The 23323-nt window shown below is 36.1% G+C and overlaps 1 protein-coding gene across 2 annotated transcripts in view; it reads right to left on the bottom strand.

The window, feature by feature from the left end:
• Positions 1-1746: 1746 nt before the first annotated feature.
• The window catches only part of edar (ectodysplasin A receptor), a 64536-nt gene continuing 42959 nt past the window's right edge, over positions 1747-23323 (bottom strand). For both annotated transcript variants that reach the window (XM_042306871.1, XM_042306870.1), the window contains exons 6-11: positions 18792-19001; positions 18391-18465; positions 6973-7045; positions 3977-4244; positions 3812-3872; positions 1747-2796 (exon numbers count right to left, since the gene is read on the bottom strand). In XM_042306871.1, the coding sequence (XP_042162805.1) occupies positions 2468-2796; positions 3812-3872; positions 3977-4244; positions 6973-7045; positions 18391-18465; positions 18792-19001 (1016 nt within the window). In that variant the 3' untranslated portion in view covers positions 1747-2467. The remainder of the gene's footprint in view (positions 2797-3811; positions 3873-3976; positions 4245-6972; positions 7046-18390; positions 18466-18791; positions 19002-23323) is intronic.

Consider the following 23323-nt stretch of genomic DNA (forward strand, 5'->3'; position numbering starts at 1 on the left):
CTTTAAACGTGGCTAACTTAAAACACCAGAGCAGTGAAGACACACTGAGCAATGGGAGTGTGCCTCCCCAGTCACTCAACCGAAAAAGCATTCTCGGAGGTATAGAAAGGCACTGTTAAAACATTATAAACCAAACACACAGGAGGCTTCTCTTGTTCCTGAAATGTCTGTAGCTGGGAGCTTATCACCATTAGCTGATACAGTGGGGAGAACAAGTATTTGATACACTGCCGATTTTGCAGGTTTTCCTACTTACAAAGCATGTAGAGGTCTGTAATTTTTATCATAGGTCAACTTCAACTGTGAGTGACAGAATCTAAAACAAAAATCCAGAAAATCACATTGTATGATTTTTAAGTAATTCATTTGCATTTTATTGCATGACAAGTATTTGATCATCTACCAACCAGTAGGAATTCCGGCTCTCACAGACCTGTTAGTTTTTCTTTAAGAAGCCCTCTTGTTCTCCACTCATTACCTGTATTAACTGCACCTGTTTGAACTCGTTACCTGTATAAAAGACACCTGTCCACACACTCAATCAAACAGACTCCAACCTCTCCACAATGGCTAAGACCAGGGAGCTGTGTAAAGACATCAGGCATAAAATTGTAGACCTGCACAAGGCTGGGATGGGCTACAGGACAATAGGCAAGCAGCTTGGTCAGAAGGCAACAACTGTTGGCGCAATTATTAGAAAACGGAAGAAGTTCAAGATGACGGTCAATCACCCTCGGTCTGGGGCTCCATACAAGATCTCACCTCGTGGGGCATCAATGATCATGAGGAAGGTGAGGGATCAGCCCAGAACTACACGGCAGGACCTGGTCAATGACCTGAAGAGAGCTGGGACCACAGTCTCAAAGAAAACCATTAGTAACACACTACGCAGTCATGGATTAAAGTCCTGCAGCATACGCAAGGTCCCCCTGCTCAAGCCAGCGCATGTCCAGGCCCGTCTGAAGTTTGCCAATGACCATCTGGATGATCCAGAGGAGGAATCGGAGAAGGTCATGTGGTCTGATGAGACAAAAATAGAGCTTTTTGGTCTAAACTCCACTCGCCGTGTTTGGAGGAAGAAGAAGGATGAGTACAACCCCAAGAACACCATCCCAACCGTGAAGCATGGAGGTGGAAACATCATTATTGGGGATGCTTTTTTGCAAAGGGGACAAGACGACTGCACCGTATTGAGGGGAGGATGGATGGGGGCCATGTATCGCAAGGTCTTGGCCAACAACCTCCTTCCTTCAGTAAGAGCATTGAAGATGGGTCGTGGCTGGGTCTTCCAGCATGACAACGACCCAAAACACACAGCCAGGGCAACTAAGGAGTGGTTCCGTAAGAAGCATCTCAAGGTCCTGGAGTGGCCTAGCCAGTCTCCAGACCTGAACCCAATAGAAAATCTTTGGAGGGAGCTGAAAGTCTGTATTGCCCAGCGACAGCCCAGAAACCTGAAGGATCTGGAGAAGGTCTATATGGAGGAGTGGGCCAAAATCCCTGCTGCAGTGTGTGCAAACCTGGTCAAGAACTACAGGTCTCTATAATTATGATCTCTATAATTGCAAACAAAGGTTTCTGTACCAAATATTAAGTTCTGCTTTTCTGATGTATCAAATACTTATGTCATGCAATAAAATGCAAATTAATTCCTTAAAAATCATACAATATGATTTTCTGGATTTTTGTTTTAGATTCTGTCTCTCACAGTTGAAGTGTACCTATGATAAAAATCTACAGACCTCTACATTCTTTGTAAGTAGGAAAACCTGCAAAATCGGCAGTGTATCAAATACTTGTTCTCCCCACTGTATGTGCTGAGCTTTTTGGCACAAAATGGCTGCCATCCTGTGGAATCACCCAGCATAGTGTCAGAGCCCGGCTGACCATAGCGTTGCTCAGTGCTGGGTCTCCTGGAGTTCTGTCTCCCTGCATTCCTCAGGCTGCAGTAGGCCTAGTCTGTTAGCAGTCTCTTTAATAGTCTCTGGCATCTGGTCTTTACTGGTTCATTGGTTTTAGTGGTTAATTAGGTGCTGAAAGTCTCGACTGTGAACCACAACACTATTATACCAGACCGCCACACGATAACCAATTAGAGCCAGTAGCAGCAGCTGACCGCTGCTGGGTAATAGAGGGTCTGGGGCCACAGGGGTCCTGGCAGAGGTCCATTATGCCATTTTTAAAATCTGATATTATGAAATGTCCTACATGTGATCTATGTAAACAAAAGCAAAAATGTTAAAGAAGGTTATAAAAAGCTTTTGTCGAGCAAGGTTAATTGCCAGTCCATTGCCAGAGGAAGACAGAGAGACGAGGAGGAGAGAGATTTGAGATCTGGAGAGGCCTGCTGGCATTCTTCATGTTGAGGGCTAAAACTGGTTGTTTCTGAATGTATGTGCGGGTATATGCACATGCATCTATTGCATGTGTGTATAGGAATGTGTGTGAACATTAGTGTGTATATGAGTCAGACGCTTGCACACCGTGGTGAGGACAGAGGGACAGTGTTTGTATCTCCTCCTCCCAGTACATCAGAACATAGTGACTCCACAGCATCCAGTCTCTCTATCTGCACCAGTCTGGTGAGCAGGTCTGGGATGCTGTATCCGGCTGTACTGATCCTCTCAAACAGCTGCAGGCCGTCACTCATTCCTCCGATCTCATCCCTCTTCAGGCCAAAGCTCTCTGCCAGGTGTCTCCAGGTCTTCACTACGGCTGCCTCGCTACTGTAGGAGGAGCTCAGCATCCGACTGGCCTTCTCCAGACAGTCAAATGGTAGTTCTGTAGGACTTAGACCTGGGGAGAGGAAGGGAGAGGGAGGGTTAGGATGTGTGTGTTGTGGCTAGAGATCAGCATACAAGATTCCTTCGCTAAACAGTCGAAGAGTACTTCTATAGCAGGGGTGGTACACACATTATAAAAGGGCCACATTGAAAAAACACAAGGAATTCGCAGGCCAGACAGAGCCTACTATGTTTGTTTTTACAAAATAATTGGCCATTGTTTTATTAGAAAGGATATGGCTGTTTAAAATGTCCACTTACGTACAAAGGATGCTGTATATATCATTTTAACATATTAAAACAAAAGATGAGATAAATAATATTTGTCCAGACTTTGCTGCTATGCAGATGTGCATAATATACTGCGACTCTAATCAAAAAGTAGCCTATTTAATAACCCAAAATAACAAAAACCTAGCTAGGTTGTTGTAACATTTAAACTTAAAACATGTTAAAAAATGTTTTGCAATGAATGGATCAGCGATGCGGTTGAATGCAGCATTGCTGTATGTTGCACTCAAAATTAATTGACAACCCAAATCATTGCGCGGGCCGGAATGTAGAAATGTATCACGGGCGGGCCGGAAACGGCCCGTTGGCCTTGTGTTTGAAGTTCTATAGGGCTGAAACCAGCCGAAGGGCAGTTCTGTAGGGCTGAAACCAGTCGAAGGGCAGTTCTATAGGGCTGAAACCAGTCGAAGGGCAGTTCTATAGGGCTGAAACCAGTCGAAGGGCAGTTCTATAGGGCTGAAACCAGTCGAAGGGTAGTTCTATAGGGCTGAAACCAGTCGAAGGGCAGTTCTATAGGGCTGAAACCAGTCGAAGGGCAGTTCTATAGGGCTGAAACCAGTCGAAGGGCAGTTCTATAGGTCTGAAACCAGTCGAAGGGCAGTTCTATAGGGCTGAAACCAGTCGAAGGGCAGTCCTATAGGGCTGAAACCAGTCGAAGGGCAGTTCTATAGGGCTGAAACCAGCCGAAAGGCAGTTGTATAGGGCTGAAACCTGGGGGTGTACGTGTGAGTTCTCACCCTCAGCCACATTGCAGGCTCTAGCATACAGATCCAGGATCTTTTTCCTCCGGCTCTGAATCTATAGGAAGAGACAGAGAGAAAGGTAAAGTAAGTTACAAAGTAATTACATCGCAATATATTGTAAAAGTACATAGTTGGTTGTGAATGACTGATCTCTCTCACCCCTGTAGCCTTGTTGTTGTTATTGATGATGTTTGCATTGCTATTGCTAATGTTGTTAGCGTTGATAGGGCTGGTGGGGTTGGATCCAGTCTTATCCTTGTTGAGGAGCCCCAGGGAAAGCAGGCAGTGGTCCGGCTTGGTTCCCAGGTTCAGGAGACAGAGGCTGGGGTTAGGATCAGCTGCCCCCTGCCTCTCCAAGGCTGCCTCCTCATCACTATCCATACTACGACTCAACAGCTGCTCGTTCTCTGACGATGCATCATTCTCACTGGGGGAGGAGAGAGAAAATCAAGCTGAGTTGTCAAATCTCCATATCAGTCAGCATTATAACACTAAGCCTTCATGACCTTTTCAACTGATATTTAGCTGTGTCTAGTTATGCTAATGTTATGTAGCTTCAGCCTAATTGTTACACTGTGAGTAGCCTCTTGTTTTAGCTTGCATATTTAGCTGTGGTTCCACAGAACGCCACTGACAGTGTGTAACACTGGGACTTTCTCCCAAAAACACCTTGTTGACAAAGATTCTCAGAGATTGTTTTTACATGTGTGCACGTACACACGCGCGAACACACACACGCATTGTTTCTCAGTCACCCTACACCCACTCTGGAAGCTAAGACAGTGAGTTAGCACATCCTCTGGAATGCAGTTAGCCACACTGTTTACCTCTGGTGAGTCTAGCTAGGTGATGTAATGCTAATGTTAATGTGTGTGTTGACATGTAACTTGTTCATACAGACCATATACAGTGTGTGCACATGTGACACTGTATGAAAAACACATCGTCTGTGTCTATCCATGTTTACGTGAGTGTATATGTCTGTTCTCATTGCCGTCTGTCATAATGAATAAGGCTTCATTGTCTGCGATTGTGGGGTTGAGACTGAAGAAAGGAGAGAGGGGGAAAGAGAGCAGAGGACAGAAAGGGGAAGGGCGAGGAGCTGTCATCCACCTGGTGGTTTGGCTGCACTATAGAGTAATTATCTCTCTCTCTCTTTACCCCCAATCTTTCCTCACCTCTCTTTGCCTCTCTCTCCTACCCACCTTCCCCTCGCTCTCTTTATATTCATCCCCCACTCCACTTTCCCTCCCCTCCTCCAGGGCCAATCTGTGCTCAGCTACCTCACCCTCCAAAGCCACATAATCACTCAAAAATCCTCAAGTGAACTTGTTTTTTCCATGCCCACGCAAGGGGACACACACACACTGTCTCCCCACTAAAAGGGCTGGCAGCGATGCTCTGCTGCAGTGACTTGTCCTGTGGTAGTCTAATTACAGGCAGATTCGGAAAAACAGATAAAAGAACCTCTGTCTGTGAGGCCCCCAGTCAACCACTACACTGTAAAGCCAGGAAGCATGTGACACGTTCATAACCTAAACATCAGTGTTTAAAACTGAAACATTAGGCATTTAGAACTGCCAATAAGTGTTCTCATCTTAAACACAGGCGTTTAGAATGCTTGATTAAACATGAAAGTCTGTTTCTTTCCAGTCAGTTTCCAACCACGAGAACACCCATATCTCCTTAGTGTTCAGATTTTAACCACTAGGGTTTTAACCACTGTTTAGAATGACATTAGTCATTAGAAATTGATGTGACTTTATTTGCTTTAAATTCAGATCAGTGTTAGGAATGTCTGTCACCTTACCTACATTTCAGCACTGAACAGGACATTTGACTCAAGAAATATTTTAAATCAAGTGGTGGTGTTGTTACTCAACCGTGTTGAGTTCATTTCCGTTAACTCTGAGTGAAAAAGATGTGGGAAGGGCCTCATTATCATATTTCCCAGAATGCTTTGTTGTAGGTTGCTCTTTAGAATAGTTTGTTTCAATATCTATGTTTACTCATGCATATTGACTGATTCATTTATCTTATACTATACAAAGATAAATAATTTAAATAACTGTTTCTAAACTAATCCAATCTGTAAGAGGTTGGATTTATTGCACCAGTTACTGAGATAGTTGTTCCAGTTTAGATGGTTTAGGTCAGGGGTGTCAAACTCATTCCATGGAGGGCCTAGGGTCTGCTATTTTTGTTTTTACTTTCAAGTAAGCCCTAGACAACCAAGTGAGGGGAGTTTCTTACTAATTAGTGACCTTAATTCATCAATCAAGTGAAAACCTTCACACACTCTGCCCCTCCATGGAATGAGTTTGACACGTGGTTTAGGTAGTCTTGTTTGTTAAGTCCTTCACCATAGCAGCCATTCTGAGTGCAGGTTGTGGCTGATTAAAATATTCCAATTAATGGATATCCTCCCTCTGGCTGGAGGAAGGAATTACAAATCACTTCAAAAACCAGCATATTGTGTGTACATGTGACTTGTGATACTGTATGAAACAAACACATCGTCTGTGTCTATCCATGTTTACATGAGTGTATATAGGTCTGATGTGGCCCATGAGCCAGGATTTTCAGACCACAATGTTGAGGATAACTAGGCCGTAACTAAAGGCTTTATGAAACATGCAACATGTGGTGATAAAGGGTTTACTTTGAATTCAAACACATTCACTTAGGCAGTCACTTGGTGAAATTATTGAATGCAACAACTATGTCTCTGTTACTAACAAACACAGTCAAGGGTCAGAATCTCTCACATTCATTCGAAAGGCATGCTGGGAAATGTGCAAATACGGCTTTACACCCTACAGTGTTAAAACAACAGCCCCAGTGTTTAGCGTTTAAAACCTAAATGCCTTGTGCTGAATAAACGTGTTCATGTATTTAAAAAGTCTTACAGAGAATAAACATGTTTTCAATCTACTCTGTGATGCGTTTTCATAGAAATTAAAAATACCTTGACAGGTTCAGATTCTAAACATTTGGTTTTACAGTGTACACAACCCCTACGCAACTCAGACATGCACATAAACAAGCTTGCAGACCCCCCAAACACATGATCTTAGTGATATTGGTAACCATTGCATTGTGTCTGTTTGTGTGTTTGATATTTGTCATGTGTGCAGGTGATCAGGTTACCTTACCTTTTCACCGTCTTCGGAGGCGTAGGTTTGAGTTTGTCAAATTCATCCTTTTCGGAGAAAATTACAACATTGTCTGAAAGAAAGAAAACATATTTTGTAAATCAAATGTTATTTCTCCCACAGTTCTTTTAATTCTGGTAAAAGTCAGAAATTATCATCAAAATAACCTGGGGCATAAAGGGCCCATTATTTTCAAAATAAATCAATTAACATGACTAGTGTTCAAATGCAATCATATCAAAGTTTAAAGCCTATAAGTGTCTGGCACTGTCAGCCTAGATGGTGTACGCCTCAGAGACGTCTCAGACAGACTCATAGCTCCCAGCTCTACCGGAAATGTCAATCATAGAGACTTATGAGACAGCTGCTTAATGCACACACATGCACGCACACTTTCCCCAAAACATACACACACGATACAGTATGCTTTCACCAATACACAGAAAAAATGTAAACAGACATTCAGTTTTAAGAATAAAACACTTATGTTTGTGATTCTTTTAATTTGCAAACCCAAACACGCAGGTTTGATTCCTAAACCTAAAGGACTATATGTATAACTATTACCGTACTGGAGGTAAATGGTAGGCCTATGTGAGATGACAGTAGGTATATTATCATGAGGTTGATAACCCCTGAAGGAGTCAGTCGGTTGTTAGTGCGACTAACATTCTGGTTAGTGCGAGGGGAACACTGACGGCCTAGAGCTAGCGCCACAGTCTAATCTAAACATTCCACCATGCTGCGCTCACTGCACATGGAATGTACTCCTCACCATTGTCAACCACACACACACACACACACACACACACACACAGTGTCAAACCCACAGACCCCAGGCATGACAGACAGCCATCAGGTATGAGAATGTCTCTTTATTAGTCTAATAAACCAGACTGTAGATTAAGAATGTCTCTTTATTAGTCTAATAAACCAGACTATAGATTAAGAATGTCTCTTTATTAGTCTAATAAACCAGACTATAGATTAAGAATGTCTCTTTATGTTAGTCTAATAAACCAGACTATAGATTAAGAATGTCTCTTTATGTTAGTCTAATAAACCAGACTATAGATTAAGAATGTCTCTTTATTAGTCTAATAAACCAGACTATAGATTAAGAATGTCTACTTATGTTAGTCTAATAAACCAGACTATAGATTAAGAATGTCTCTTTATGTTAGTCTAATAAACCAGACTATAGATTAAGAATGTCTCTTTTATTAGTCTAATAAACCAGACTATAGATTAAGAATGTCTCTTTATGTTAGTCTAATAAACCAGACTATAGATTAAGAATGTCTCTTTATTAGTCTAATAAACCAGACTATAGATTAAGAATGTCTCTTTATTAGTCTAATAAACCAGACTATAGATTAAGAATGTCTCTTTATTAGTCTAATAAACCAGACTATAGATTAAGAATGTCTCTTTATTAGTCTAATAAACCAGACTATAGATTAAGAATATCTCTTTATTAGTCTAATAAACCAGACTATAGATTAAGAATGTCTCTTTATTAGTCTAATAAACCAGACTATAGATTAAGAATGTCTCTTTATGTTAGTCTAATAAACCAGACTATAGATTAAGAATGTCTCTTTATGTTAGTCTAATAAACCAGACTATAGATTAAGAATATCTCTTTATTAGTCTAATAAACCAGACTATAGATTAAGAATGTCTCTTTATTAGTCTAATAAACCAGACTATAGATTAAGAATGTCTCTTTATTAGTCTAATAAACCAGACTATAGATTAAGAATGTCTCTTTATTAGTCTAATAAACCAGACTATAGATTAAGAATGTCTCTTTATTAGTCTAGTAAACCAGACTATAGATTAAGAATATCTCTTTATTAGTCTAATAAACCAGACTATAGATTAAGAATGTCTCTTTATTAGTCTAATAAACCAGACTATAGATTAAGAATATCTCTTTATTAGTCTAATAAACCAGACTATAGATTAAGAATGTCTCTTTATGTTAGTCTAATAAACCAGACTATAGATTAAGAATGTCTCTTTATTAGTCTAATAAACCAGACTATAGATTAAGAATGTCTCTTTATTAGTCTAATAAACCAGACTATAGATTAAGAATGTCTCTTTATTAGTCTAATAAACCAGACTATAGATTAAGAATGTCTCTTTATTAGTCTAATAAACCAGACTATAGATTAAGAATGTCTCTTTATTAGTCTAATAAACCAGACTATAGATTAAGAATGTCTCTTTATTAGTCTAATAAACCAGACTATAGATTAAGAATGTCTCTTTATTAGTCTAATAAACCAGACTATAGATTAAGAATTGCCTCTTTATTAGTCTAATAAACCAGACTATAGATTAAGAATGTCTCTTTATTAGTCTAATAAACCAGACTATAGAATAAGAATGTCTCTTTATTAGTCTAATAAACCAGACTATAGATTAAGAATGTCTCTTTATGTTAGTCTAATAAACCAGACTATAGATTAAGAATTGTCTCTTTATTAGTCTAATAAACCAGACTATAGATTAAGAATGTCTCTTTATTAGTCTAATAAACCAGACTATAGATTAAGAATGTCTCTTTATTAGTCTAATAAACCAGACTATAGATTAAGAATGTCTCTTTATTAGTCTAATAAACCAGACTATAGATTAAGAATGTCTCTTTATGTTAGTCTAATAAACCAGACTATAGATTAAGAATGTCTCTTTATGTTAGTCTAATAAACCAGACTATAGATTAAGAATATCTCTTTATTAGTCTAATAAACCAGACTATAGATTAAGAATGTCTCTTTATGTTAGTCTAATAAACCAGACTATAGATTAAGAATGTCTCTTTATTAGTCTAATAAACCAGACTATAGATTAAGAATGTCTCTTTATGTTAGTCTAATAAACCAGACTATAGATTAAGAATATCTCTTTATTAGTCTAATAAACCAGACTATAGATTAAGAATGTCTCTTTATGTTAGTCTAATAAACCAGACTATAGATTAAGAATGTCTCTTTATTAGTCTAATAAACCAGACTATAGATTAAGAATGTCTCTTTATTAGTCTAATAAACCAGACTATAGATTAAGAATGTCTCTTTATTAGTCTAATAAACCAGACTATAGATTAAGAATGTCTCTTTATTAGTCTAATAAACCAGACTATAGATTAAGAATGTCTCTTTATGTTAGTCTAATAAACCAGACTATAGATTAAGAATGTCTCTTTATTAGTCTAATAAACCAGACTATAGATTAAGAATGTCTCTTTATTAGTCTAATAAACCAGACTATAGATTAAGAATGTCTCTTTATTAGTCTAATAAACCAGACTATAGATTAAGAATGTCTCTTTATTAGTCTAATAAACCAGACTATAGATTAAGAATGTCTCTTTATGTTAGTCTAATAAACCAGACTATAGATTAAGAATGTCTCTTTATTAGTCTAATAAACCAGACTATAGATTAAGAATGTCTCTTTATTAGTCTAATAAACCAGACTATAGATTAAGAATATCTCTTTATTAGTCTAATAAACCAGACTATAGATTAAGAATGTCTCTTTATGTTAGTCTAATAAACCCACTATAGATTAAGAATGTCTCTTTATTAGTCTAATAAACCCACTATAGATTAAGAATGTCTCTTTATTAGTCTAATAAACCAGACTATAGATTAAGAATGTCTCTTTATTAGTCTAATAAACCAGACTATAGATTAAGAATGTCTCTTTATTAGTCTAATAAACCAGACTATAGATTAAGAATGTCTCTTTATTAGTCTAATAAACCAGACTATAGATTAAGAATGTCTCTATATGTTAGTCTAATTAACAAGACTATAGATTAAGAATGTCTCTTTATTAGTCTAATAAACCAGACTATAGATTAAGAATATCTCTTTATTAGTCTAATAAACCAGACTATAGATTAAGAATGTCTCTTTATTAGTCTAATAAACCAGACTATAGATTAAGAATGTCTCTTTATGTTAGTCTAATAAACCAGACTATAGATTAAGAATGTCTCTTTATGTTAGTCTAATAAACCAGACTATAGATTAAGAATGTCTCTTTATTAGTCTAATAAACCAGACTATAGATTAAGAATGTCTCTTTATTAGTCTAATAAACCAGACTATAGATTAAGAATGTCTCTTTATTAGTCTAATAAACCAGACTATAGATTAAGAATGTCTCTTTATTAGTCTAATAAACCAGACTATAGATTAAGAATGTCTCTTTATTAGTCTAATAAACCAGACTTATTAGTCTAATAAACCAGACTATAGATTAAGAATGTCTCTTTATTAGTCTAATAAACCAGACTATAGATTAAGAATGTCTCTTTATTAGTCTAATAAACCAGACTATAGATTAAGAATGTCTCTTTATGTTAGTCTAATAAACCAGACTATAGATTAAGAATTGCCTCTTTATTAGTCTAATAAACCAGACTATAGATTAAGAATGTCTCTTTATTAGTCTAATAAACCAGACTATAGATTAAGAATGTCTCTTTATTAGTCTAATAAACCAGACTATAGATTAAGAATGTCTCTTTATTCGTCTAATAAACCAGACTATAGATTAAGAATGTCTCGTTATGTTAGTCTAATAAACCAGACTATAGATTATGAATGTCTCGTTATGTTAGTCTAATAAACCAGACTGTAGATTAAGAATGTCTCTTTATTAGTCTAATAAACCAGACTATAGATTAAGAATGTCTCTTTTGTTAGTCTAATAAACCAGACTATAGATTAAGAATGTCTCTTTATTAGTCTAATAAACCAGACTATAGATTAAGAATGTCTCTTTATGTTAGTCTAATAAACCAGACTATAGATTAAGAATATCTCTTTATTAGTCTAATAAACCAGACTATAGATTAAGAATGTCTCTTTATGTTAGTCTAATAAACCAGACTATAGATTAAGAATATCTCTTTATTAGTCTAATAAACCAGACTATAGATTAAGAATGTCTCTTTATTAGTCTAATAAACCAGACTATAGATTAAGAATGTCTCTTTATTAGTCTAATAAACCAGACTATAGATTATGAATGTCTCTTTATTAGTCTAATAAACCAGACTATAGATTAAGAATGTCTCTTTATTAGTCTAATAAACCAGACTATAGATTAAGAATGTCTCTTTATTAGTCTAATAAACCAGACTATAGATTAAGAATGTCTCTTTATGTTAGTCTAATAAACAAGACTATAGATTAAGAATGTCTCTTTATTAGTCTAATAAACCAGACTATAGATTAAGAATGTCTCTTTATTAGTCTAATAAACCAGACTATAGATTAAGAATGTCTCTTTATGTTAGTCTAATAAACCAGACTATAGATTAAGAATGTCTCTTTATTAGTCTAATAAACCAGACTATAGATTAAGAATGTCTCGTTATGTTAGTCTAATAAACCAGACTATAGATTATGAATGTCTCGTTATGTTAGTCTAATAAACCAGACTATAGATTAAGAATGTCTCTTTATGTTAGTCTAATAAACCAGACTATAGATTAAGAATGTCTCTTTATTAGTCTAATAAACCAGACTATAGATTAAGAATGTCTCTTTATGTTAGTCTAATAAACCAGACTATAGATTAAGAATGTCTCTTTATTAGTCTAATAAACCAGACTATAGATTAAGAATGTCTCTTTATTAGTCTAATAAACCAGACTATAGATTAAGAATGTCTCTTTATTAGTCTAATAAACCAGACTATAGATTAAGAATGTCTCTTTATTAGTCTAATAAACCAGACTATAGATTAAGAATGTCTCTTTATTAGTCTAATAAACCAGACTATAGATTAAGAAATAGTCTAATAAACCAGACTATAGATTATGATGTTGTCTAATAAACCAGACTATAGATTAAGAATGTCTCTTATGTTAGTCTAATAAACCAGACTATAGATTAAGAATGTCTCTTTATTAGTCTAATAAACCAGACTATAGATTAAGAATGTCTCTTTATTAGTCTAATAAACCAGACTATAGATTAAGAATGTCTCTTTATTAGTCTAATAAACCAGACTATAGATTAAGAATGTCTCTTTATGTTAGTCTAATAAACCAGACTATAGATTAAGAATATCTCTTTATTAGTCTAACAAACCAGACTATAGATTAAGAATGTCTCTTTATGTTAGTCTAATAAACCCACTATAGATTAAGAATGTCTCTTTATTAGTCTAATAAACCAGACTATAGATTAAGAATGTCTCTTTATTAGTCTTATAAACCAGACTATAGATTAAGAATGTCTCTTTATTAGTCTAATAAACCAGACTATAGATTAAGAATGTCTCTTTATTAGTCTAATAAACCAGACTATAGATTAAGAATGTCTCTTTATTAGTCTAATAAACCAGACTATAGATTAAGAATGTCTCTTTATGTTAGTCTAATAAACCAGACTATAGATTAAGAATGTCTCTTTATTAGTCTAATAAACCAGACTATAGATTAAGAATGTCTCTTTATGTTAGTCTAATAAACCAGACTATAGATTAAGAATGTCTCTATTTATGTTAGTCTAATAAACCAGACTATAGATTAAGAATGTCTCTTTATGTTAGTCTAATAAACCAGACTATAGATTAAGAATGTCTCTTTATTAGTCTAATAAACCAGACTATAGATTAAGAATGTCTCTTTATGTTAGTCTAATAAACCAGACTATAGATTAAGAATGTCTCTTTATTAGTCTAATAAACCAGACTATAGATTAAGAATGTCTCTTTATTAGTCTAATAAACCAGACTATAGATTAAGAATGTCTCTTTATTAGTCTAATAAACCAGACTATAGATTAAGAATGTCTCTTTATTAGTCTAATAAACCAGACTATAGATTAAGAATGTCTCTTTATTAGTCTAATAAACCAGACTATAGATTAAGAATGTCTCTAGTCTAATTATGTTAGTCTAATAAACCAGACTATAGATTAAGAATGTCTCTATAGATTAAGAATGTTAGTCTAATAAACCAGACTATAGATTAAGAATGTCTCTTATGTTAGTCTAATAAACCAGACTATAGATTAAGAATGTCTCTTTATGTTAGTCTAATAAACCAGACTATAGATTAAGAATGTCTCTTTATTAGTCTAATAAACCAGACTATAGATTAAGAATGTCTCTTTATTAGTCTAATAAACCAGACTATAGATTAAGAATGTCTCTTTATTAGTCTAATAAACCAGACTATAGATTAAGAATGTCTCTTTATTAGTCTAATAAACCAGACTATAGATTAAGAATGTCTCTTTATGTTAGTCTAATAAACCAGACTATAGATTAAGAATGTCTCTTTATTAGTCTAATAAACTATAGATTAAGAATGTCTCTTTATTGGATAAACCAGACTATAGATTAAGAATGTCTCTCTTTATTAGTCTAATAAACCAGACTATAGATTAAGAATGTCTCTTTATTAGTCTAATAAACCAGACTATAGATTAAGAATGTCTCTTTATTAGTCTAATAAACCAGACTATAGATTAAGAATGTCTCTTTATTAGTCTAATAAACCAGACTATAGATTAAGAATGTCTCTTTATTAGTCTAATAAACCAGACTATAGATTAAGAATGTCTCTTTATTAGTCTAATAAACCAGACTATAGATTAAGAATGTCTCTTTGTTAGTCTAATAAACCAGACTATAGATTAAGAATGTCTCTTTATGTTAGTCTAATAAACCAGACTATAGATTAAGAATGTCTCTTTATTAGTCTAATAAACCAGACTATAGATTAAGAATGTCTCTTTTATTAGTCTAATAAACCAGACTATAGATTAAGAATTAGTCTAATAAACCAGACTATAGATTATGAATGTCTCGTTATGTTAGTCTAATAAACCAGACTATAGATTAAGAATGTCTCTTTATTAGTCTAATAAACCAGACTATAGATTAAGAATGTCTCTTTATTAGTCTAATAAACCAGACTATAGATTAAGAATGTCTCTTTATGTTAGTCTAATAAACCAGACTATAGATTAAGAATGTCTCTTTATGTTAGTCTAATAAACCAGACTATAGATTAAGAATATCTCTTTATTAGTCTAATAAACCAGACTATAGATTAAGAATGTCTCGTTATGTTAGTCTAATAAACCAGACTATAGATTACGAATGTCTCGTTATGTTAGTCTAATAAACCAGACTATAGATTAAGAATGTCTCTTTATTAGTCTAATAAACCAGACTATAGATTAAGAATGTCTCTTTATTAGTCTAATAAACCAGACTATAGATTAAGAATGTCTCTTTAAGTTAGTCTAATAAACCAGACTATAGATTAAGAATATCTCTTTATTAGTCTAATAAACCAGACTATAGATTAAGAATGTCTCTTTATGTTAGTCTAATAAACCAGACTATAGATTAAGAATATCTCTTTATTAGTAAAATAAACCAGACTATAGATGAAGAATGTCTCTTTATGTTAGTCTAATAAACCAGACTATAGATTAAGAATGTCTCTTTATTAGTCTAATAAACCAGACTATAGATTAAGAATGTCTCTTTATTAGTCTAATAAACCAGACTATAGATTAAGAATGTCTCTTTATTAGTCTAATAAACCAGACTATAGATTAAGAATGTCTCTTTATTAGTCTAATAAACCAGACTATAGATTAAGAATGTCTCTTTATTAGTCTAATAAACCAGACTATAGATTAAGAATGTCTCTTTATTAGTCTAATAAACCAGACTATAGATTAAGAATGTCTCTTTATTAGTCTAATAAACCAGACTATAGATTAAGAATGTCTCGTTATGTTAGTCTAATAAACCAGACTATAGATTATGAATGTCTCGTTATGTTAGTCTAATAAACTTTATGTTAGTCTAATAAACCAGACTATAGATTAAGAATGTCTCTTTATTAGTCTAATAAACCAGACTATAGATTAAGAATGTCTCTTTATTCGTCTAATAAACCAGACTATAGATTAAGAATGTCTCGTTATGTTAGTCTAATAAACCAGACTATAGATTATGAATGTCTCGTTATGTTAGTCTAATAAACCAGACTATAGATTAAGAATGTCTCTTTATTAGTCTAATAAACCAGACTATAGATTAAGAATGTCTCTTTATTAGTCTAATAAACCAGACTATAGATTAAGAATGTCTCTTTATTAGTCTAATAAACCAGACTATAGATTAAGAATGTCTCTTTATTAGTCTAATAAACCAGACTATAGATTAAGAATGTCTCTTTATTAGTCTAATAAACCAGACTATAGATTAAGAATGTCTCTTTATGTTAGTCTAATAAACCAGACTATAGATTAAGAATGTCTCTTTATGTTAGTCTAATAAACCAGACTATAGATTAAGAATGTCTCTTTATTAGTCTAATAAACCAGACTATAGATTAAGAATGTCTCTTTATTAGTCTAATAAACCAGACTATAGATTAAGAATGTCTCTTTATTAGTCTAATAAACCAGACTATAGATTAAGAATGTCTCTTTATTAGTCTAATAAACCAGACTATAGATTAAGAATGTCTCTTTATGTTAGTCTAATAAACCAGACTATAGATTAAGAATGTCTCTTTATTAGTCTAATAAACCAGACTATAGATTAAGAATGTCTCTTTATTAGTCTAATAAACCAGACTATAGATTAAGAATGTCTCTTTATGTTAGTCTAATAAACCAGACTATAGATTAAGAATGTCTCTTTATTAGTCTAATAAACCAGACTATAGATTAAGAATGTCTCTTTATGTTAGTCTAATAAACCAGACTATAGATTATGAATGTCTCGTTATGTTAGTCTAATAAACCAGACTATAGATTAAGAATGTCTCTTTATGTTAGTCTAATAAACCAGACTAAAGATTAAGAATGTCTCTTTATTAGTCTAATAAACCAGACTATAGATTAAGAATGTCTCTTTATTAGTCTAATAAACCAGACTATAGATTAAGAATGTCTACTTATGTTAGTCTAATAAACGAGACTATAGATTAAGAATGTCTCTTTATTAGTCTAATAAACCAGACTATAGATTAAGAATGTCTCTTTATTAGTCTAATAAACCAGACTATAGATTAAGAATGTCTCTTTATGTTAGTCTAATAAACCAGACTATAGATTAAGAATGTCTCTTTATTAGTCTAATAAACCAGACTATAGATTAAGAATGTCTCTTTATTAGTCTAATAAACCAGACTATAGATTAAGAATGTCTCTTTATTAGTCTAATAAACCAGACTATAGATTAAGAATGTCTCTTTATTAGTCTAATAAACCAGACTATAGATTAAGAATGTCTCTTTATGTTAGTCTAATAAACCAGACTATAGATTAAGAATATCTCTTTATTAGTCTAACAAACCAGACTATAGATTAAGAATGTCTCTTTATGTTAGTCTAATAAACCCACTATAGATTAAGAATGTCTCTTTATTAGTCTAATAAACCAGACTATAGATTAAGAATGTCTCTTTATGTTAGTCTAATAAACCAGACTATAGATTAAGAATATCTCTTTATTAGTCTAATAAACCAGACTATAGATTAAGAATGTCTCTTTGTGTTAGTCTAATAAACCAGACTATAGATTAAGAATGTCTCTTTATTAGTCTAATAAACCGGACTATAGATTAAGAATGTCACTTTATTAGTCTAATAAACCAGACTATAGATTAAGAATGTCTCTTTATGTTAGTCTAATAAACCAGACTATAGATTAAGAATGTCTCTTTATGTTAGTCTAATAAACCAGACTATAGATTAAGAATATCTCTTTATTAGTCTAATAAACCAGACTATAGATTAAGAATGTCTCGTTATGTTAGTCTAATAAACCAGACTATAGATTAAGAATGTCTCTTTATGTAAACCAGACTATAGATTAGTCTCTTTATTAGTCTAATAAACCAGACTATAGATTAAGAATGTCTCTTTATGTTAGTCTAATAAACCAGACTATAGATTAAGAATGTCTCTTTATTAGTCTAATAAACCAGACTATAGATTAAGAATGTCTCGTTATGTTAGTCTAATAAACCAGACTATAGATTAAGAATATCTCTTTATTAGTCTAATAAACCAGACTATAGATTAAGAATGTCTCGTTATGTTAGTCTAATAAACCAGACTATAGATTAAGAATATCTCCTTATTAGTCTAATAAACCAGACTATAGATTATGAATGTCTCGTTATGTTAGTCTAATAAACCAGACTATAGATTAAGAATATCTCGTTATGTTAGTCTAATAAACCAGACAATAGATTATGTCTGAGTCCAAATCTGGTACTGTAAGTAAAAGTTTGTGTTCTGTAGTATGTTTTTCTGTTAACTAAGTAGTGTTGTCTATCTGTGTGTGTGTGTTGTGTCGTTGTGTCTGTGTTGTGTAGTGTATATGTAGCCTCACCTGGAACATCTTTCTTATCCTCCTGTTTGTTGGTCTGTGCCTCCACTGCCTTCACCACCTGTCCAGAGCAGCATGCTGTGAACACACACAGAGAGAGAGAAAGTTTAGTGTACGTGCACACTGATTGTTACCCTGTCCACTGTGTGTGTGTACAGGTATGTGTGTGTGAGTGTTATCCTGCCCACTGGGTTTCTGTGTGTGTGAGTGTTATCTTGCCCACTGGGTGTGAGTATGTGTGTATGTATGTATGTGTATGTATGAGAGTGAGTGAGTGAGTGAGTGAGTGAGTGAGTGAGTGAGTGAGTGAGTGAGTGAGTGAGAGAGAGAGAGATCCTGCCAAGCTGGGTAACTGTGTGCGTGTGTGAGTGTTATCTTGCCGTCTGGGTGTGTGTGAGTGTTACCCTGTCCGCTGGGCTTGGCTTTGAGGATGTAGAACATGATGATGAGGACAATGGCGATGGCCATGATGAAGATGGTTGACATGGCGATGATGAGAGCAGTTGCTAGGTGACCCTGTCCTGTGGGGTCTTTGTGAGGTTGAGGGAACATGGTGGTACTGCTGGTTGAGACACTGGGGGCTTTGCCTGACAGCACAACTTTGGTAAGCATGCCTGGAACACACAGATACTACACAGTTACAACACAGATACTACTTCTGTATCTGAAGGAAGCCATGCAAGGGGGGCATGTCATCAAACTTTGATCATTCAAGCAGACCACCATACTCCCTGTGCCCAAGAACACCAAGGTAAACTGCCTAAAAGACGACCCGTAGCACTCACGTCTGTACCCATTAAGTGCTTTGAAAGGTTGGTCATGGCTCACATCAACACCATAACCCTAGAAACCCTAGAACCACTCCAATTTGCATATCTACCCAAGAGATCACTAGATGATGCAATCTCTATTGCACTCCACACTGCCCTTTCCCACCTGGACAAAAGGAACACCTACGTGAGAATGCTGTTCATTGACTACAGCTCAGCGTTCAACACCATAGCGCCCTCAAAGCTCATCACGAAGCTAAGGATCCTGGGACTGAACACCTCCCTCTGCAACTGGATCCTGGACTTCCTGATGGGCCGCCCCCAGGTGGTAAGGGTAGGTAACACAATACATCCGCCACACTGATCCCCTACAGGGGGCCCTGGAGGGGTGCATGCTTAGTCCCCTCCTGTACTTCCTGTGCTTCCTGTTCACCCTTGAGTGCATGGCCAAGCACGACTCCAACACCATCATTAAGTTTGCCGACGACACAACAGTGGTAGGACTGATCACCGTCAACAACGGGTCAGTCTATAGGGAGGAGGTCAGAGACCTGGCAGTGTGGTGCCAGGATAACAACCTCTCCCTCAACGTGATCAAGATAAAGGAGATGATCGTGGACTACAGGAAAAGGAGGGTTGCACATGCCCCCATTCTCATTGACGGGGCTGTAGTGGAGCAGGTTGAGAGCTTCAAGTTCCTTGGTGTCCACATCACCAACGAACTAACATGGTCCAAACACACCAAGACAGTCGCGAAGAGGGCACGCCCAATGCCTACTCTACCTCAGGAGACTGAAAAGATTTGACATGTGTCCTCAGATCCTCAAAAAGTTATACAGCTGCACCATCGAGAGCATCCTGATTGGTTGCATCACCGCCTGGTATGGCAACTGCTCAACCTCCGACCGCAAGGCACTACAGAGGGTCATGCGAACGGCCAATTACATCACTGGGACTAAGCTTCCTGCCATCCAGGACCTCTATACCAGGCTGTGTCAGAGGAAGGCCCTAAAGATTGCTAAAGACCCCAGCCACCCCAGTCATAGACTGTTCTCTCTGCTACTGCACGGCAAGCGGTACCGGAACGCCAAGTCTAGGTCCAAAAGGCTTCTTAACAGCTTCTACCCCCAAGCTATAAGACTCCTGAACAGCTAATCAAAATGGCTACCCAGACTATTTGCATTGACCCCCCATTTTTATGCTGCTGCTACTCTTTTTAAAATTATCTATGCATAGTCACTTTACTGTACACATTACCTCAATTACCTCGACTAACCTGTGCCCTCGCACATTGACTCTATACCGTTACTCTACCGTATATAGCCTCGTTACTGTTTATTATTGTTGCTCTTTAATTTTTAAAATGTATTATTTTTTTACTTCAGTTTATTTTAGTAAACTTAACACTTCTTTTTCTTAAAACTGTATTGTTGGTTAAGGGCTTATAAGTAAGTATTTCACTGTAAGGACTACACCTGTTCTATTCGGCGCATGTGGCAAATACAATTTGATTTTATTTGAATCAGCTGTGTAGTGCTAGGGCAAAAACCTAAATGTGTACCCCTTGGAGTCCCGAGGCCGAGTTTGGAACACGCTGCCCTTCGAGGTTGTTGATTGACTGTTTTCTTCAGCTTTAATGGAGCTGTAAACTCCTGACAGATCCTAAATCAACTTTTATTCTCGTTTTAAATCAGGCACTACCAAGTCCCTGTGGTCTCTCTCTCTCTCTCTCTCACCCCCCCCCCACACACACACACACCTCTTTGTGGTCAGGGTCATCAGTGTTTGTTTATTTTCTGTGGGTAATATACAATTCCTGTTTGTTTAGTGGAGCGTGATTTCACATCTTAGTCACTGTTCTGTTCCTTTGCTTTCCTAAGGCATTCCTACTGGCAATCATAAAGGACCAAGGCTGTACTACAGGAAGACATTAGAATAGACCAAAGCATTCCTACAGGCAGACATTAGAATAGACCAAGACTTTCCTACAGGCAGACATTAGAATAGACCAAGGATTTCCTACAGGCAGACATTAGAATAGACCAAGGCTTTCCTACAGGCAGACATTAGAATAGACCAAAGCGTTCCTACCAAAGCTTTCCTACAGGCAGATATTAGAATAGACCAAGGCTTTCCTACAGGCAGACATTAGAATAGACCAAGGCTTTCCTACAGGCAGACATTAGAATAGACCAAGGCTTTCCTACAGGCAGATATTAGAATAGACCAAAGCTTTCCTACAGGCAGACATTAGAATAGACCAAGGCTTTCCTACAGGCAGACATTAGAATAGACCAAGGCTTTCCTACAGGCAGACATTAGAATAGACCAAGGCTTTCCTACAGGCAGACATTAGAATAGACCAAGGCTTTCCTACAGGCAGACTTTAGAATAGACCAAGGCTTTCCTACAGGCAGATATTAAAATAGACCAAGACTTTCAGCTTCATATCCTCGAAAGCTTCTGGAAATCTTCATGCTGCTTCGGAATGTTTATTCACTGATCAGATTAAATCTATTATTGATCAGATTAAATCTATCTATTATTATGAAACTGCTGCATATATATTAGATGATGACCTGGGTTCAAAGTTCAAACCTAGCCTGTTACAGTATATGGAGTACATGACGGTAAACAGGGGACAGACAGATGGTATAGATATGTATAGGTGTATATAGCCAAGAGAGGAGGTCCAGATGTACAGTGTGGTTCGAACTTATCGACACCCTTGATAAAGATGAACAAAAATAACTGTTTATAAAATAAATTATTCAAATACTAAGCTATATTGTATGCTTACATTTTTTGTTATATTTTATACTAATACAATTGCTCAGAGAAAGATATTTTTGTATAACAAGTAAAACTTTTATTCTCTCAAAAAGGTCATTCTAATTTCAACAGCACACCCACCACTGACGTGTGTGGCCAGAGAGCTCTATTTTCATGTCATCTGATCAAAGCACTGTTTCTAATCCAAGTGCAAATGCTGTCCAAGTGCAAACTCCAGGCATTTACATTTGTTGGATGACATGAAAATAGAGCTCTTTCGCCACGCACACCAGTGGTGGGTTTGGCGTCAAAATGAGAATGCATGAGCAGAAAAGAACCCCATACCTACTGTAAAATATAGTGGGGGGGTCTTTGATGTTGTGGGCCTATTTTTCTTCCACAGGTCCTGGGGCACTTATTAAGGACAACGGCATCACAAATTTTACACAGTACCAGAACATTTTTGCCAAATCCTGGTTGCCTCTGCCAGGAGGCTGAAACTTGGCCGTAAGTGGATGTTCCAGCAAGACAATAACCCCAAGCACACATCAATATCCACAAAGAAATGGTTAATTGTCCACAAAATCAACATTTTGCAATGGCCATCTCTGTCTCCGAACCTGAACCCCACTGAAAACATGTGGTGTGAATTGAAGAGGGCAGTCCATGAGAGCAGACTGAGGACATCATCTGGAAAGATGGTCTAATATTCTTCCCAATGTGTCCTCCAAGTCATAAAACATTGTAGAAAAAGGCTCAGTGCCGTTATCCTCACAAGGTGAGGTATTGAACGGTATTGGAAACAGGGGTGTCAATCATTTTGACCCTTACCTTTTTGAGAAAACAAAAATATCACTTCTCTGAGCAATTATATTTCCATAAAATAATCTAATTTCCCCAAAAATGTGTGCATACACTATAGCTCAGTATTTTAATTATTTATTTTGTACAGTCATTTTTTCGAATCTTTATCAAGGGTATCAATAATTTTGCACCCCGCTGTATACATCCTAGAGAGGACAGGCTGCTGCTGAAGAGAAGCCCCAGGACGGGCAGAAACATGTTAATAATCTTTTTCATGCCCTCCAAACGTTTTAATTATTACACCACGCGGTGCTGGGAGCTAGCTGGGAGCCGCGGTCACACACACACACACACACACACACACACACACACACACACACACACACACACACACACACACACACACACACACACACACACTGAGCTGGAAGCCAGGGTAATTTACAGATTACTTGGTGAGTGCTGGCCTGCCTTCACCCTGAGCTAGTAACTCCACGCTTCAACTACATATTTCTGGTTTGGGTATTTTCAAGACTTTCAAAACGGTTAATCAAAATGTACCCTCACACGTCTCTCCCTCCCTCTTTCCT

This window comes from Oncorhynchus tshawytscha, linkage group LG26, assembly GCF_018296145.1.
Source record: "Oncorhynchus tshawytscha isolate Ot180627B linkage group LG26, Otsh_v2.0, whole genome shotgun sequence".
NCBI classification, from domain to species: domain Eukaryota; kingdom Metazoa; phylum Chordata; class Actinopteri; order Salmoniformes; family Salmonidae; genus Oncorhynchus; species Oncorhynchus tshawytscha.